General features: G+C 42.9%; 1 protein-coding gene across 6 annotated transcripts in view; it reads right to left on the bottom strand.

The window, feature by feature from the left end:
- The window catches only part of PRKG1 (protein kinase cGMP-dependent 1), a 1,254,852-nt gene that overhangs the window by 459,248 nt on the left and 777,967 nt on the right, over positions 1-17,637 (bottom strand). For all 6 annotated transcript variants that reach the window (XM_023240288.2, XM_023240287.2, XM_023240289.2 and 3 more), the window contains one exon: positions 7,375-7,480. In XM_023240288.2, coding sequence (XP_023096056.1) covers positions 7,375-7,480 — 106 coding nt within the window. The remainder of the gene's footprint in view (positions 1-7,374; positions 7,481-17,637) is intronic.

The raw sequence follows: 17,637 nt of genomic DNA on the forward strand, positions 1-17,637 counted from the left end.
TCATGTAATATCCATTTCAGAAATCATGGTGCCTGCTTCCAAAAAGGTGGTGAATTTCCAGACAACTAAAGGCCCCTCCACTGAGCCAATGCAATTCTAAGACATCATCACTTTTCTTTACCACCAATCACAGTGACAGCTCTTAGGTTATTACGGAGCATTGATCTCTGAATACATACCCTTAGGGGAATGAGAGCAAACAAAACTCTCCAGAGGTTTGGGGGAAGGGTACTACTAGAGAGAAAAGTATAGTGAATGAGAAACCCAGGGACACCAAGAACCAAGTCATCCAGCTGCCCAAATCCCCGGGCAAAGTAAATGCCAATCTGTTGGGAAGATCAGCAGTATGTTGGAATTAATATCTGAGCAGCCTACAGATCTGGAAGCAGTTAAGAGCAGAGTGTACAAGCACATTTACGGTGGCTATTGGCTCTCCCCGCGACTAGCTGTGGAACTTTAGTCTATTTAGTCTTTGGACTCAGTTCTCTCTTCGGTAAAACTGAAATTACGTTAGCACACACTTTATAGATTCATGTTGAGGATTAAGCACAGTCAATTCATCTCAAGTGTTTTGAAAACTCTTTGGCACACTCTCATACATTTGCTAATATTATCTTATTTTGTTTATTTTTGATTATAATCCCTCAGGTGGGAGGATACCCTATTTTTTGGTTGGTAGAAACTGAGCTTAAGTTTAAAGAAACTTGCCTAAGGGTGCCTGGGTGGCTCAGTCAGTTAAGCAGCTGACTTTGGCCCAGGTCCTGAGCTCATAATTCCGAGTTCGAGCCCTATGTCGGGCACTCTTCTGACAGCTCGGAGCCTGGAGCCTGCTTCAGATTCTGGGTCTCCTTCTCTCTCTGCCCCTCCGCTGCTCACACTCTGCCTCTCTCTCTCTCTCTCTCTCTCTCTCTCTCTCAAAAGTAAACATTAAAAATAAACTTGCCTAAGACTACTTACCTATAAATAGTGAAGCCAGAATTTAAACCCATTTTTCTCACATCACTAATTCAAGCAAACACTGAAATATTTGAAATATGTATTCTATCTTCGTCTTATGTTCTAGATCAGCAACTGCCCAGAAGTGGTCTCCAGACTGGGATCAAGAGCATTGGCAGGGAAGTTGTTAAAAATGTCAACTTTCAGGCCACACCCCCCATATGTCATTCAAAATTGCCATGTCAAGTGCAGCTGTGTGCTGTTACTTTCTCCTTTTATGGGGGAACAGGACAACATCAGCAGGAGGATGAAAGAATGCCCTAGAAGAAGGAAGAGGTCACAGGGACAAAAGGCATAGCACAGGGAATACAGTCAGTGATACTGTAATAGCATTGTGCGGTGATGGCACCCACACTTGTGCGCGTATAGATGTGGGATCACTAGGTTTTGCACGTGGAACTAATGTGTGTCAACTATTCTTCAAAAACAAACAAAAAATTAAAGCCCCAAATATTCCAGAAAATTGTGCAACACTGGAAGATGGTGGACAATTTTACCTGAGATTTTGAACAGGAGTCCATTGACACAGTAGGACAGCTGAATTTCCCATTTTCCTAGGGGCACGGGGCTGAATGTATGACCGATTTCTCATGGGACTTTGGGCATCTCAACAAATCTAAGCCTCAGTGGCCTCCTACGTGAAAGGAGGGGCCTGTCTTATCCCCTTACACGGTTCTATTCTACACTGCCAACTCTGAATGGACATCTCCCTGACTCTACTTTTGTAAGTGTGATGTAGAATAAAATAGCAATCTCAGAAATAAGGTAGCCTGTTGAATTGAGTTATAAGAAAATGAAATTAGCAGTTCTCAAATTAGATCTGAGAAGGGAAATTTGTAAGGGTTTTAGAAATGTCAGTATCCCAAGATTGAAAAACATGCAGAATATAGAAAAAAAAAAGTCTACATAATATCAAATTGGTTACATAAGTACATTACTTTTGGGGAGAGGAAAAGAAGACAGTATTCCTAACCTGCCCCACATCAAGTTCACCACAGTAAGGAGCTTCCTTCGGAAGATCTGCTGGGAGCCGCAGTCCAGGCATGGCACAGACCTCAGGTCTTAGATTTTTCTAAATCCCATTAGTAGATTCACGTGTCTCATTCATGTATCAGACCAAAGACGTGAAGACGCATCTTCATAGGCCCCTGACGGTTGGCAGGGGAAGGGGGTAGTGGTGGCCAAAACTACCAGATGATAAAAAACGTCAAGCAATGGAAGACAAGTTTCAGTAAATTTCAGTCTAGGTATAGACGATAGACAGGAGTCACCAACCCAACCCAAGGTGAGGTTATTCTCATAGTGAAAGTCATTCTGATCCCAACAGGGGAGCATGACGTTTCAATGCAAAGTCATCCTTTCTTTTGGGAGGTGAGTGTCACTTACCTAATGTGCACATGTAAGTAGCATATGTATTCAATTACACATTAGATGTATATACAAGTAGTACTGTTTCAGAGGAGAAAAGGCAAGAGCAAACTAGAGTTGAGGTTTACTCCCCAAGGATGGAAGTAAGGAATACGTAAACTACACGGCATGAAACAGCAGAAGGAAGCACTATCTTGGTAGCTCCTAGATTTACCGAAGGCCCACTCCTCATCTTGACTCCTTGGATGTGGATGCTGTAAGGCCCTCATTGGGGCCATCAGCTTTGGGCTTGGTTATCACTTAGCTTCCATTAATCAGAAACGGCTGGAGAAGATCCACACCACATGACCGGGAAAATACCTCCAAGTTCTTTATGCTGGGAGAGTCCTCTGGGAACCAAAAAGTTTTACCAGAGGCCTTGAAAAATCTCCTAACTTTCTAATTCTGTATTTTCAGAATACTGTATGAAACTTGGTGGTTAACACCAGCAATGCCTTTTTCAACTCAGAAAAGGGCAAAGCAGAAATTTCTAATTATCTGAGAGAGATCAAATTTGTTTTTTCCCTGCCCCACCAGACATACTCCCCGTGCTGTGCTATACAGATCACCATCGGAAAGACTCCCATTCGAAAGGAGAAGAGTCTCCCGGGATGTGCTCCGCTGGGAGGGGCCATGGCGCAGGAGGGCAACGAAAGATGGCCAGCCCTGTGGCTGTAGCAGAGAGAATCAGAGAATGAGGGACAAGAGGGAGAACACCACGAATCCAGGGAAGCCCATAGCAGCCCCAGAAAGCAGGGCTTCGAAGACCACACTCCAGACCCAGGCTTCCCCTTAGGGGGTGGTAAGCAGCTAAGGACAGACTTTGGGCAGGAAGAGGACATCACCACGCCTGCCTGACCAAAAGGTCCCTTTGTGAATGAAGAAAACATTTTCTGAGGGTGAACAGGATCCAGAGAGTACCTTAAATTCCAAATGGTCCCTGCTGTTCTCTCCTTTGTCAGCGAGGCAAGTAACAAATAGAGGGTGATGATCACCATCGTAGTCAGCTCCAGGCCATGAGCAAACCCAGTCCCTACCTCCCCACCCAGTGGCCACACGGCTGCCTTCTGCTGCTCCTGTGGAAAAGGGGCCAGAGCCGAGAGCAGCACAGGGAAAGTGTGCAGCAAAAGCCAACACGAGTTAACTCGGGCAGTTATTTGTCTCATTTTTCAGAGTCCATCTCAAAAAGCAGCATTTTCCCATAGCCCAAGATGACGATGGTCACAGCAACAAAACCACCGCAGGACCTATAGCAACAGTGCCCTGCTTAGCAGCCCTGCTAAACCCTGAATAGTGTCTTGTGTTTTTAATTTTTTTTTTTTTTTGGCTTGCCGAGGAACATCTGTGTTTACATCAGGGAATGTGAAATAGAGGCACGAAAGGAAAAATGGCTAAATATGATTAAAGAGGTAGAATCCGAGTTAGATGTGGCATTTAATCCGTGGAAAGGGAGGCCAGACCCCCTGATGGGGAGCTCCAAAATGGGTAAACACACCAGAATGAAAATAAAAACCAACTCTGACAGCGGAGAAAAATCTTCCCATTTCAGCGCATTTATATATGCCCGGTGTGTCCCATTTCTGGCCCTCTCAGCTTACTGCTTGTTTAGAAACATGAACAGGATGAGAGGCATATGGGCGTGAGCAGACACGGAAGACCATTCTTTAACCTGAGCTGTTGCTGTTCTGCATATCACAATTCCTTTAACTCCTCACTATAAAGTATAAGGTGTGTATGGGAGAAAAATGGAGATGGACTTTTTTTTTTTTAGCAAGCACATTAGAGAAAAACACCCCTTTTCCCTGTACACACAGGTTGCTACAGGCAAATTTCAAAGCATTGAGTCCACATTTTTATTTTATTACGGTGAGACTTGCTACACAGGAAACCCTAAAGGAAAAAGTTGATTGCCTTGACTACATAAAGCTTAAAAAAAATTTACATGATGTAAAAGAGTGGTATGCATGTTAAAAAAAAAATCAGTAATAGGGAAATGAACAATTCTTCAGTCAGGATAGAAATGTTAATTTTGGTCATCTTAACTTTTTGACACTATCATTTCCTTTGGGGAGGGTATACACACTTCTTACCAGCCCTGCAGAATAAGTGGCAGTAAAGAGAGATAACCTGGGAACATGGAGGAGAAAACAGTATTACTCGTTTAGCTTCATCAGCGTACAACCTGGGCAACAGTATAGAGGCCAGGCTTAGAAGATGCCTATGCTTGGTTTAATACTATGCTGTCAGGGTTTTGACACTTTTATTTTCCAAAGAGAGGGAGAGAGACAGAGAGACAGAGCATGAGAGGGGGAGGGGCAGAGAGAGAGAGGGAGACAGAATCTGAAGCAGGCTTCAGGCTCTGAGCTGTCAGCACAGAGCCTGATGCGGGGCTTGAACCCACGAACTGTGAGATGATGATGTGAGCCAAAGTTGGACCTTAAACGACTGAGCCACACAGACATTTTTTTAAAAGGAGCTCCCAATTTTCACTGGTCTCTGGGCCCTTCAAATTATGTACTGATCCTGCCCTTAAAGTCATACTAACTACCTATCTACAAATCAGTAAGTTTTGTGCCAAGACGAGCACCAAGATATTTATGACAAGTTTATAGTCTCAAAGTAGAAGTTCAATAGTCAGGTTATAATAAAACAAAGTAGAGAAGGAGACACATGATAGAGACAAAGCTCAAAAAAGGAAAATATTACTTCTTGGTGGAATGAGGTTAGTATCTTTGCAAGAGGCAGGTTTTAGGTGTATCTTAAAAGATTTTAACACTGATGGGAGGTGGGGGGAAAAAACAAAACAAAGCAAAACAAAACAACAATGATGACCACAGAGGCAGTGAGCTGTATCAGGGTCCAAGGACTGCCTGGGCACAGTGAATTGTCCGGTTTGCCTGGGGCAAGAAGAAAGCAGGCAGGAAAGCAGGTGGTGGTTGGCTGTGTGAGGGCCTTGAACTTGCAGCTAATGAGGCCATGCATAATTCAAGAGCAATTGCGAGCCACTGAAGGGTCAGAGAGAACCAGTTAACCACAGTCATAATTAAGGAAGATTAAAGCTGGCCCCAGGCATTGATGGTCCCTTGGTCACCTCTCTGGACTCCCATCCCAGCACCGTCTTCACAAATGGTGAGGACTTGACTCTTTAGACAGTAGACGGATGGAAAGTAAACGTCTGCACCCACCTCTAACTCAACCAGTTAAACTGCACCTGCACTAAGCTGGCCAACATGATACATTCCCACCCTCTGGAGAACCAACTTTACTTATTGAAGGTTTGAATCAGCAGAGCCGATAACACAAATTTAGGTGAATACAAAAGATATAAGAGTATATGCAGATTCAACTAAAAACAAAAATCCGAACAAACAAAAAACCCCAGCAACAACACAATGAGACTTCATTGCCTGAACCAGGCCCTCTTAGAAAAATTTATGTGGGTCATGAGCACTGACACCCGTTTCCTTGAGAGAATGGAATTATGGAAATCTATGTCGTAAGTGCCCAATGCTTAAGTACCTGAGAGCTTAGGTAGGCTCTGTCCTACAGGTAAGAATTTTATTAATTACCAATCGGGATCTTTCTCTAATACGGTTCCATCAGAAGAAAACAGTAAATTGCACTTTAAGTAAAAGCTTAAAAATGATAATTTATTCTGTCTCCATCTTTCTCTCTTGGTCTCTGTATTCTTTCTATTCTCTTTCTCACACACATACCAGTATAGACACACGCATATGTATCAACAAACACACGCAAATATAGATACACACACACACACACACACACACACACACAGATGGCGTCTGAATAATTTCCTTGTGAACTGTACTAAATTCCAAACAAAAGTACATTTCCACGTCTAAATGTTTCACCCAATCATGTTGAAGAAAAATCCCAACACCCTGATAATTTTATTTTAAAATTACCACTTGACATCAAATTAGAGTTTTATTGTTCCTTTAGCAAGAACGTAAAGAACAAATTATGTGGAAATCACATATGCATAAACAATGAATCAGAAAATAAATGAACTACATAAAATACTCAAGTAAGGAATATTAAAATTCCATTGTAAGAAAATTCCACAGGTATCTGTTATGATGTATCACTGACCCAAAATGCGATTTCGATTTTCTACCTCCCCTTAAACCATTTCTTTCACAAAAACAAAAATAAGCCATGAAAAAACCAGCTTGATATTCTAGCTCTAAGAAATTATGATTGTAACAGAGAATACGCCCCTCTTTAGCAAACGTAATCTGTACGTTATTACTTAAGGATGGTTCTGTTTTCAACGAAAAAATACAAAATAGCGACTTATTGGAAAAAAGTCAGAGTTGTCAATGTTCTTCTTAAGGATGAAATAATGTATTTTCTTTAAAATAAAGTTGGAGACAAAGAAATGCATTTCAGTGAACATCGGTGTATTCTTAAGAAATGAAAAGCTGTTTTTTATCCCAGTTCCCATGCTATACTGAATCACGAAAATATACAGTATCCAAAGAAAAAAAAACTTTTGATATTTGAGAACTACAACAGAAAATGAACTTAAGTGGGGAAATTAAACTTGGGATTAAAGGATAATGAGCTTTTGGAACTTTTCCATCTTTGTCACCTGACCTTTGACATGGAATCTTACACAAGAGACGATGCAGTCCGGAGAGGTACCATCAACATTTTAATCGATAGTTAGGGATGAACTCAATACCCCTTTTTTTGTTCAAGTAAATTGTCCTTTGTTTCTCTGACCCACACTCCCTGAGATAATGTCCCAAGTTCTGACTTCGTCACTTAGCATGGAAACTGGTACCAGAACCAGAAAGAAGAAGCCAGTCCAAAGTCTCATGCTTCTACAAATTTGTAGGCTACCAAGACTGAAATGAAAGGAAAAGGCTTCCCTGAGCTGCCTGTCCAGGAAGAGGGTTGAAAAGACCATAAACACCCTCAGCAGGAGAAAATAAAGCATCCTACCTTTTTAAAAATTCCATATACTCGGTGTGTTTGATGAGTCCTGTCCTCATCATGATTGTTTGAAAACATTGTCGATCGATGGCCCAGAGTTTCACATTCACAAGAGCTGGAGAAAAGAAAAAGAAAACAGGAAAAAAAATTAGGCAATTTCAACCATGAACCCCATCATGCAGAAGGGATATGAGTGATTCAGGAGAAGTATGGAAATAATTGACCTTCATTTACAGCTGGTACCCATCATGCTATCCCATTTTGTTAAGAAAGTGAATGTTCCTACTAGCATGAGGTAGTTCATAATTGTCCATCTAGTATTATTGTCTAAGAGAAAGATTCCAGTTCTCTTCTGCCCTTAAGGGAGGAGAATGCCTAAGTCCACAGTGAAAAACTTTAGTGCTTTCCAGACTATCTATGAAGGACATCCCATGGAAGCAAAGAAAAATTCACAATTAATCACAACACGCCCTGGTAATTACCCAGAAGGGTGTTAATGACTCAAATGATCATGTTTTACTTGTAAAAACTAGAAATGAAAACTCCATTTCCAGGTTTAGGGCTGAATTTAATAGGATAGAAATAATAACTTCACCATGATTTCTACATGAAGCTCATATTTTACAAATTATAACCTGTGCCCGACGCTGTCCTGTGAAGTTCTCTGAGATCTGTTTGTTGAATTTTAATGTCTAGTCTTACCTACGACTGCCTTTGACAATGAATAATAGTGTTCAAACTGAGTATCACAGAATTACACCATTTGAGCTACTGAGCACATGACTAAGAGACAAGTTTTGGAAAAAGGCAGATGCTATAGAGTAAAAGAACCACCCAGTAGGATAAACTTTGGTTTTAAAAGAATATACTAAAAATCTCCGTAACAATCTGTGCAATGGGCATGCAAGACACTTATGCTCTCCATTTTTATGTCTGTTTGCAAGTTTTCCTAAAAGCAAATACTTTATGTTAGCATACAAATAGAGAAAGCCAATTCATAGGTCATACCAGTGGGGAGTGGGGTACATAAGGGCTGTGCGGGAGAAGTAAGTGGAGACAGTTTATAGTTTAAGGAGCCAAACACACAAAGACTGAAGAACACAATTCTCTCTTCTTCCCAGTTCTCAGAGGAAGCCCAGTGTGGAATGAGATCTGGGGGGAGGGGCCAGGGGCAAATGCTGAGTATGAGGCCATGGGTGTGCCTTGCAGGGAGGGACTGGGAGTAACACACAAAGCAAACGGGGAAAATATGAGAAAGAGAATGCTGTGTTCTAACGTAAACCCTTATCTTCGAATTGTACCTAATTTTTCCTCGCAAAACTGTTTGAAGCTAAGGAACTAGAACATGACTTCTCTCTGGGCCAGCTCTTCACTGAAAAAAGAAAAAGGATGCTTGGTTAACTAGACAAGGAACAAAGCAGTAAGGACCGGTATGCGCATGGCTCCGCTCCAAGTATCTTTTAAAAATGAGCCATCAGCAAAAACAAAGATCCTCACACAGGTGCTCTCCCAGCCACATTCAAGTTCCTCTGCCGAATCCGGGCTCCTTTCCAGAACACCTGTTTGCTTGAGACAAACCCAAAGACTGGATGATGCAACCACAAAGGACTGCCAATTCAGGAAAAGATTCACAAGAAGGAGCATCTTTACATAACTGACAGAAGCTGAGCTAGGAGGGAGACAGAGGAGGTGAAGTCCTGTGCGGGGAGAAGAGCCTGGTGGGGGAGGGGGGGGGGCTTGGGCTGGGGGAGTCCAGGCAAGGATCAGACAGACAGGAATGGCTGAGATTCTGCAGGCTTCTCTGATCTTTGAAAGCAGGCTGCTTCCGGGCCCTGGAAGTCAGGCATAGGAAGCGGGGATTAATGCGATGAACAAAACAAAGCTATTAGGATCTTAAAGACAAAACACAGCCAAGAACCTGAATTTCACTGAAAAAATTTTTAATATGACATTTATTGTCAAATTGGTTTCCATACAACACCCAGTGCTCATCCCAACAGGTGCTCTCCTCAATGCCCATCACCCCCCCTCCCCTCCCTTCCACCCCCCATCAACCCTCAGTTTGTTCTCAGTTTTTAATAGTCTCTTATGGTTTGGCTCCCTCCCTCTCTAACCTTTTTTTTTTCCTTCTCCTCCCCCATGGTCGTCTGTTAAGTTTCTCAGGATCCACAGAAGAGTGAAAACATATGATATCTATCTTTCTCTGCCTGACTTATCTCACTTAGCATCACACTCTCCAGTTCCATCCACGTTGCTACAAAAGGCCCTATTTCATTCTTTCTCATTGCCAAGTAGTATTCCATTGTGTATATAAACCACAATTTCTTTATCCATTCATCAATTGATGGACATTCAGGCTTTTTCCATAATTTGGCTATTGTTCAAAGTGCTGCTATAGACATTGGGGCACAAGTGCCCTTATGCATCAGCACTCCTGTATCCCTTGGGTCAATTCCTAGTAGTGCTATGGCTGGGTCATAGGGTAGATCTATTTTTAATTTTTTGAGGAACCTCCACACTGTTTTCCAGAGCAGCCTCACCAGTTTGCATTCCCACCAACAGTGCGAGAGGGTTCCCGTCTCTCCCCATCCTCGCCAGCAGCTAGAGTCTCCTGATTTGTTCATTTTAGCCACGCAAGAACCTGAATTTCAGAACACATCAGAGGTAGGCCACCATTTTTCGACTGCTTACAAGAAAAATACATTCTGTGTTCAGCATCATTCTTAATGGTTCCCAGGGATTTCCAGTAACCCAAGTCTCCCTCCAAAGGCTGAATTAGGAGACATCAACCAATTCTGTTATTCTAAAGATCAGGGGCAACATGATGACGAGTACTATCACATATACACATACGTACTGTACCTCAAAAGACTCAGTAGAGGCAGAAGGTCTAAGTGGAGTGAAGCATACATACATACATACATCTGAGACCCTGCCCTGCAGGAAGACCTCACATAGCACGTCTCCAGCAGCAATATGTAAGAATTTCCATTACAAGCTCTTAAACCAAGAGACAGGAATAGTAGGTACTAAGCAGAGGCCACAGTACCCACGAGTCAAGCGACGAGGGTCGGGGTGCATGCATGCAGACATGTGTTGTGACCGAGTGACCCGCAACGTTTTCTGTCTGTGTTCCCGCTTGGAGGCCAGGCTGTGTTCCTGGTCCCTCCTGAGGAGCTGTCACCCTGCCCTCTGTCACTTGCTGGCACTTAGCGCGTGACCGATATCGCTCATTATCTCTGCTGTGTCTAAATGAGGTTTTCTCGAGTAAGTTGGGACCTTCCCGCAGAGAGAAGTCCGGGGCTCATTTCTTATAACCTCTTCTCTCTCAAGAAATTAGCTTTTCATTAGGTAAGTGTAGGCTATACTGAGTCATTAATGTAATTCATGTGCACAAAGGTCACCTAAAAATGAAGAAGTAAGCCTAAGTGGACTCCAAGATGATGTTAAAATAGCTCAACTGAATTGATTCAGACATCATAAGCCATGAATTGAAAAAGGGTCTCTAAAAATAAGTTCACAGAATCTAATATTTTCCTTTTATCTGATTCCCATTTACCCGGGCTACTGCTACATCTCTAAGTAAACCTGTTTCAGATATTTTGCATGATAATGAACATGGCTTGATGAGATTGCAAATTTGTCCATGACCTTGGGCAAGATGCCAAAACCTTTCCTGTACTCGGCCAATATACCTATTAGTCAAATCAGCACTTCACAGGTGGGCAAGCGTGACTCATAAACACCTTGCCTTGTTATCAGGAAAGTGGTTCTATTCGGGTGGTTATTAACCTCTTGCTTCTTCAACAGCCGGCTGGAGGGTAAGTCTGGTGCTTCCAAACTTACAGACCATTCAAAACAAGTTTTAAAAATCTGTCTATGTACCTTTAAGTGGTTTCTTAATCTCTGTAGGGAATAAGCACTTCAGAAATAAAGTTCCTCTGATTTTCACGATGATTATGGTTGTTGAACATTTAAGTCTGAAGGGCAGAGCAAATATCGGAAACAGATTTTCCTTTTTGTTCAAGAATGAATCTAAAATTCTCTACTCAGTGATCTTTTTCTTCCCCCTCCAGTTTATGGCCATGTTGAATCAGTGGAAAACAGGCAAATTCCCATTCCTCTGACATCTTTAAGTGTAGGAGCACATGAACGACACCTTCAACGTGGGCAAGAGTTGGCCTTCGTCTGGGGGACACCAGGATTACAGAGAAGGAGCCACAAAATGGTGCTGGAATCAGATCACAAATCCGGGTTTGGCCTAAATTCTAGTAGGGATTCCCTCCACTGTGCAGTTCAGATTTTGGAAGAATATTGAGAAAGCCTGTGTGGGTATAAAACACAGTCTCGAATATTCCTTCAGCCCGTATTTATTTTATACCAATATAGCCAACACCGGTGCTATATATAAGAGACAGGAAACAAACACAGATCTCCTGCCTTTAAGAAACTTGTGATCTAGTGCGGAGGCCAACGAGCCATTATCCATGCCGGATCGGGCCCATGGTTAGTTTTCCTACAGCACGTTAACCATGAACGGGTTTTGTATTTTTAAGTGGCTGAAACATTTTTTAAAAAATAACCCATGACACATGAGAATTATATAAAACAAATTTTGGTGTCCATAAAACTTCCAATGGGAACACAGCCATGTCTATTTGTTTACATATGGTCTCTGGCTGAATTGAGTAGTTTTGATAGAGACTATCTGGCCCGTTACAGAAAACACTTGCCATCTCCTGGTCTCCTCTAAAAGGAAAACAAATCAAGAGGAAGTGCCAGCAGCAAGTCTCTGGGGCTGTGAATACGCTGAAAAGACCTCACAGACTCCCCAGTCCCTGTGGGGAAAAACACAATGGTTGGCTGAAGGCTTTGCAGTAGAGAATCTTGTGCAAGCCAGGATTCTTCACCTGGTGCTGTGCACGGAATGGGTCTCCCCCAAATTCAAAAGCTAAAGCCACGATCCCCATGGCGATGGTACTTGGAGGCAGGGCCTACGGGAGGTAAGGAAGTTCTGGTACCAATTCGAGTGGGATGAGGTTGGGGGGCTGGGAGATTCCCGACACCAACAAGCAGTTCTCAGGACCCCACCTTGGTGTCCCACCGTTCAACTCACTTCTGATGCTATCCACCCAGAGACCGCATCAGACTCCAAGGTTAAGGTTCACTTTTGAATGACTGCCTCCCTTCTGCTTCCCCTCAGAGGCCAGTCCAGTCCCTGTACTTCTGACCCACTGGCTGTAAATAAGTTTCCCAAGATCCTCTCCTTTTGTTTCATTAATTTGCTACATGGCTCATGGAACTCAGAGAAATGTTTTACTTCCTAGATCCCCGGTTTATTATAAAAGAATATAACTCAGAATATAACTTAGGAGAGATGCAGAGGCTGAGGCTTGGGGAAGGGGACACCGAGTTTCCATGCCCTCTCCAGGAGTGCCCCTCTCTCCCCACCCCAGTTTCAGTTTCCTGCATTTACCAATCCGGAAGCTCTCCCAAACCTGTTTTTTGGGTGTTTATGACAGCTTCATTACATAAGCCTGATTGCTTAAATCATTGGCCATTGGTGATGGATTCAACCTCCAGATACTCTCTGCTCCCTGGGGGTGGGGGGACAGAAATCTCCAACCCTCTGATCACATGGTTGGTTCCCTGGCAGCCAGCCCCCATCCTGGAGTCCGAAAGTCACCTCCTTAAGCTAAGGAAATCTTTATCACTCCTACCAGTTAGAAAATTCTAAGGGTTTTAGGAGTTCAGTGCCAAAAACCAGGGGTGGGGTGGGGGGAGGGCACAGATAGGGGAGACTACAAGCCACAGTATCACAGGAAGTAATCAGGTCTAGATGGGGTCAAGAGGATGGAGTCCTCTTGATGGAACTAGTATCCTTTTAAGAAGGGTAGGACACCTGTTTCCTCTTTCACCTCCCAGGTTTCTTCTCAGCATTACTTTAAAATTATAGTAATTCATAGACCTGCATCTTGATTTTACTTTTAATGTTATTTTATCACACTTATACTGCACATTACTGTATTTCAATATAAATGTGGGGTTTTTTTGGTAATCCTCCATTTTATGCTTTTATAAACATTATTCTTAGAGGGGTCCATATGCTCCATCAGATGGGCCGATAGGACCATGGCACCCACAAGATGGTTCTGGGGAAAGGATTGCCTCAGAGGAGGGCAGGGGAAAGACTAAGCTGGTTCCCAGTCATAGGGCGCCAGAGTATGAATAGTTCCCTGCCCTCCCCCTGGAACTCCCTAAAATCCTCACTGTCAACCAAAGGGTTAGCACTGAGCCCAGCAGGGGACTGTTGACTTTGCTCCAGAACTCACTGTGGGAAGGGAGGAGCTAGAGAATTTTATTTCCCCATCACCGCAAGGGGTCCTTCCAGGAAGAGAGGTCTGCTCAGCAAGTGGTCCAGGAAGGCTGACTGAGGTGCTGGGTGAGGCAGGAGGCTGTCACAGGTGCAGCTAAAGAGTGCACATGGATCTCCTGTCCTCAGAACCTGATACAGAGGTCAGCGAGGAGGGGGCCATGGAAGGTTAAAGTAGGTGATTCGCTTCAGAAGCTTTTGTTAGCAGTATCCTAATGGTGCTTAAGAGGAGACTGGGACTAGGGGGAGCAAGAGAGGGGCAAAGACATAAAGAGAGACCAAGATGGACCCAGAAAACCAGAGATAAAGAAATTAAGAGGGGAAGAGAGAGAGAGAGAGAGAGAAATCAGCAGTCTCTTATTACCCAAGTGGGTGGGTCCTGGTGGGTGGCAAGGAAGCTAGAGAGATGGATGGATTAGAAAGATCTCAAGGATCTTAAATAGACAGGACATGCCGTGGAGAGAGAATTTGACCCGAACACCTACCTTTCTAGCCTGGAAATATACATGGAAATAAAATAGTCGAATCATGAATGTTCCATTCACATTACTCCAAGCAGAGGCAGCAAATGTACTTGTAAGTAACTGCCATTTTTTCAAGTGCAAGAACCAGGTACGTCGTCAGCTACGTGACCTAACCAGCCAATGAATTTGTGATTTTCTTTTACTTCTGTATTATAAATACAACCTTGTACCTTTAAACTACTGTCTCACATGTTTTAAACTATCCTTGCCACATTTTTTAAAAAGTCTAATTATTTTAACATTCTGGAATGACTTGGTCCAACAGCTATTTGCACTCTAGAAATCCAGGTGTTAGGTTGCTCTAAGAACCACAACAAACACCTGACACTCAGGTAACCCCGGGAACACAAAGGAGGTCAAGATAAAAGTCACAAAAATTATCAAGCAGCAGGCAAGTAAATTTTGTTTTAGAGACCATTTTTCCGTTCACAAAAGTTGATCAGGAAGCCATACAAATGGCCAGTTAAGACCCGACGGGATGCATAACACCATTAAGAATTAGGGAAAAATGCAAATCAAAACCCCAAAGGATACAACTTCACACCCACTAGGATGGCTATTCTTAAAATTAACAGCAGGTGTTGCCCAGGATGTGCAGCTATTAGAACTTATGCATTTCTGGTAGAAAGGTGAAATGGTGGAGACACCATGGAAAATGTTATAGTGGTTCCTTAAAGAGATGAAACATAGAATTAGCCTAGGATCCAGTAATCCCACTTCTGGATATATACCCACAGTAACTGAAGGCAGGGACATGAGTAGTTATTTGTACACCAATGTTCATGCAGCAGTATTCACCATCGTCGAAAGGTTGGACCAATCCAAATATCCTCCAAAAGAGGAACAGAGGTATACCATGTGGCCTATACATACAGTGGAATGTTGTTCAACCTTTAAAAGGGAATGAAAAACTGATACATGCTATGACACAGGTGATCCCTGAAAATGTTAGACTAAGTGAAATAAGCCAGACACGAAAAGACAAGCATTGTAGGATTCCATTGGCAGGAGGCACCCAGAATCGTCAAATTCATGCAGACAGCAAGCAGAGCAGTGGTTGCCACGGGCTGGCGTGGGGATGGGGAGGTGGTGCTCGATGGGGATAGTTTCACTTCAGGGTGATGAAAGATTCCCCCAGATGGATGGTGGTCATGGCTGCACAACAATGCGATGTATTAATGCCACGGAATTGCACCCTTAAAAGTGGTTAGAGTAGGTTTCACATCACGTATATTTTACCACAATAACCCAAAATTTGATCAATGGGTTTACTTTCCTAGATAATACAACATGTGACAGGTTTTGATTTGCTTTTAATTTTCCATTAGATGCCCACTAGTATTTAAAGAAACAAATTGGTACTTGGTATTTCCAAGGCAGAGTTCAAATTCCATAGGTTGAACTAGTACCATTTTCCCTTTCTTCCATGGCCTCAGGCTTGCCCCACCTCCCTCACATCAACACCTGCCTTCCCCATGTCCCTGCTCACGCGGATCCCTGCAACTGGAGGGACTCTCCACTCCCCTCAAACTCTTACTCGTCCTTGCAAGGCTCAGTTCAAAGTTATTTCTTCCCCCTTTTCAGACCTTTCCAGGTCTTTTGCAAGCTTGGTTCTATTTTCCTAACTCTTGATCATTTTAAACATGTGCTGTCCAATATGATAGCCACTAGCCATGTGATCATTGATTACTAATGGAAACTGGAATGTGCCATCTGTGTAAATTATACAGAGAATTTGAAGGCTCGGTATGAAAAAGCATAAAATGCCTAATGGATAATTTCCTATTGATTACATGTGACAATAAAAATATTTGACCTACGAAGTCAAAATGTACTAGAAACTTTATTTACACCTGTCTCCATTTTAATTTATTTTACATTTTGAGTACGGTTGACACACAATGTTGTGTTACTTTCACACCTGCAGCGGCTATATAACTTTTCTATGTTACGGCATGTTCACCACACATGTAGTTACTGTCTGTTACCATACAACAACAACAACAACAACAACACATCATTGACTATATTCCCTATGTTCTAACTTTCATCCTCATGACTGATTCATCTTTTAACTGGAAGCCTGGGTCTCCCACACCCCTTCACCCATTTTGTCCACCCCTCTTGCCTTTGTCCATCGGGTAACCATCAGTTTGTTCTCTTTATTTACAGGTCTGATTCTTTTTGTTTGTCCATTTGTTTGGGTTTTTTAATCCCACTTCGAAGCAGAATCCTATGGTAATGACTTAATGTACTTAGCAGGATACTTTCTAGGTCCATCCAGTTGTCACAAATGGCAAAATCTTGTCCTTTAAGGCTGCACTATATTCCATTTTATCTTTACTTTTTGTAATGGGATTGCCAGAAAATTAGACATTACATTTATCGCTCCCATCACATTTCAATTGGTCAGGGCTGCTCTAAAAGAGCAGTACTCTTTTGTTTAAAATTTTTTTTAATCTTTATTTTTGAGAGAGAGAAAGAGAGAGAGAGAGAGAGAGAGAGAGAGAGCGAGCAGGAGAGGAGCAGAGAGAGAGGGAGACACAGAATCTGAAGCAGGCTCCAGGCTCTGAGCTGTCAGCACAGAGCCCAACGCAGGGCTCGAACTCACGAACTGTGAGATCATGACCTGAGCCGAAGTCGGATGCTCAACCGACTGAGCCACCCAGGCACCCCTAAAACAGCAGTACTCTTAGCATGTAATCCCTGCTTTACAGGCCTTTCTTGTTCCATGGGATGGCACAGAGTAAGAGCTCGTCAAGGATTTTCCCAATTAATTTTGTGTACATGTCAAGCATTTTGTCTCAACAAAATCCATTTCTAGCCTTCCACTTCATAGGAGGAAGCACCAGAGACCCTCATAGTCCCTTTTGGAGGAGAACCAGCTTGAGCTCTTTGAGTGTGAGCTGTGTCTGACCATCCTTCCCCTGCAGTGAACATTAGTTGAGTTTTCTGACAATGGTTCCAGAGTAAATCGTTGTTCCCCTAAACAGCCCGTCTGCAAGGAACATTTTCAGACGACAGGTATGTCTCATTTGAAACTGTTGATCCATACTTTGTCTAAATGGACTGGAAGTTTCTGAGGGGTTCGTGCAGGGGGATGAACAAGGAAAGGTGTCGTTAGCTCAGTCTAGAACTTCACCCTCGACATTCAAGAGTACCAGCTCACACCATAAGGTACTTTACTACATACTCAAGGGATTCCAGAAGCTTTATTTTACCACCACGCCCATCTCCTGATGCCTGAATCATCTGTGATCCCTCAGATCTACAGAGTGACAGATCAAAGCCTTGGAGGAGGTCCATGGAGCCCACAACTGCTTCCCTACGTTATTAAGGCATATGTTAGCCTAAAGCCAAATTTCAACTGCCAGA

The sequence above is a fragment of the Felis catus genome, chromosome D2 (genome assembly GCF_018350175.1).
Source record: "Felis catus isolate Fca126 chromosome D2, F.catus_Fca126_mat1.0, whole genome shotgun sequence".
Taxonomy (NCBI): Eukaryota; Metazoa; Chordata; class Mammalia; order Carnivora; family Felidae; genus Felis; species Felis catus.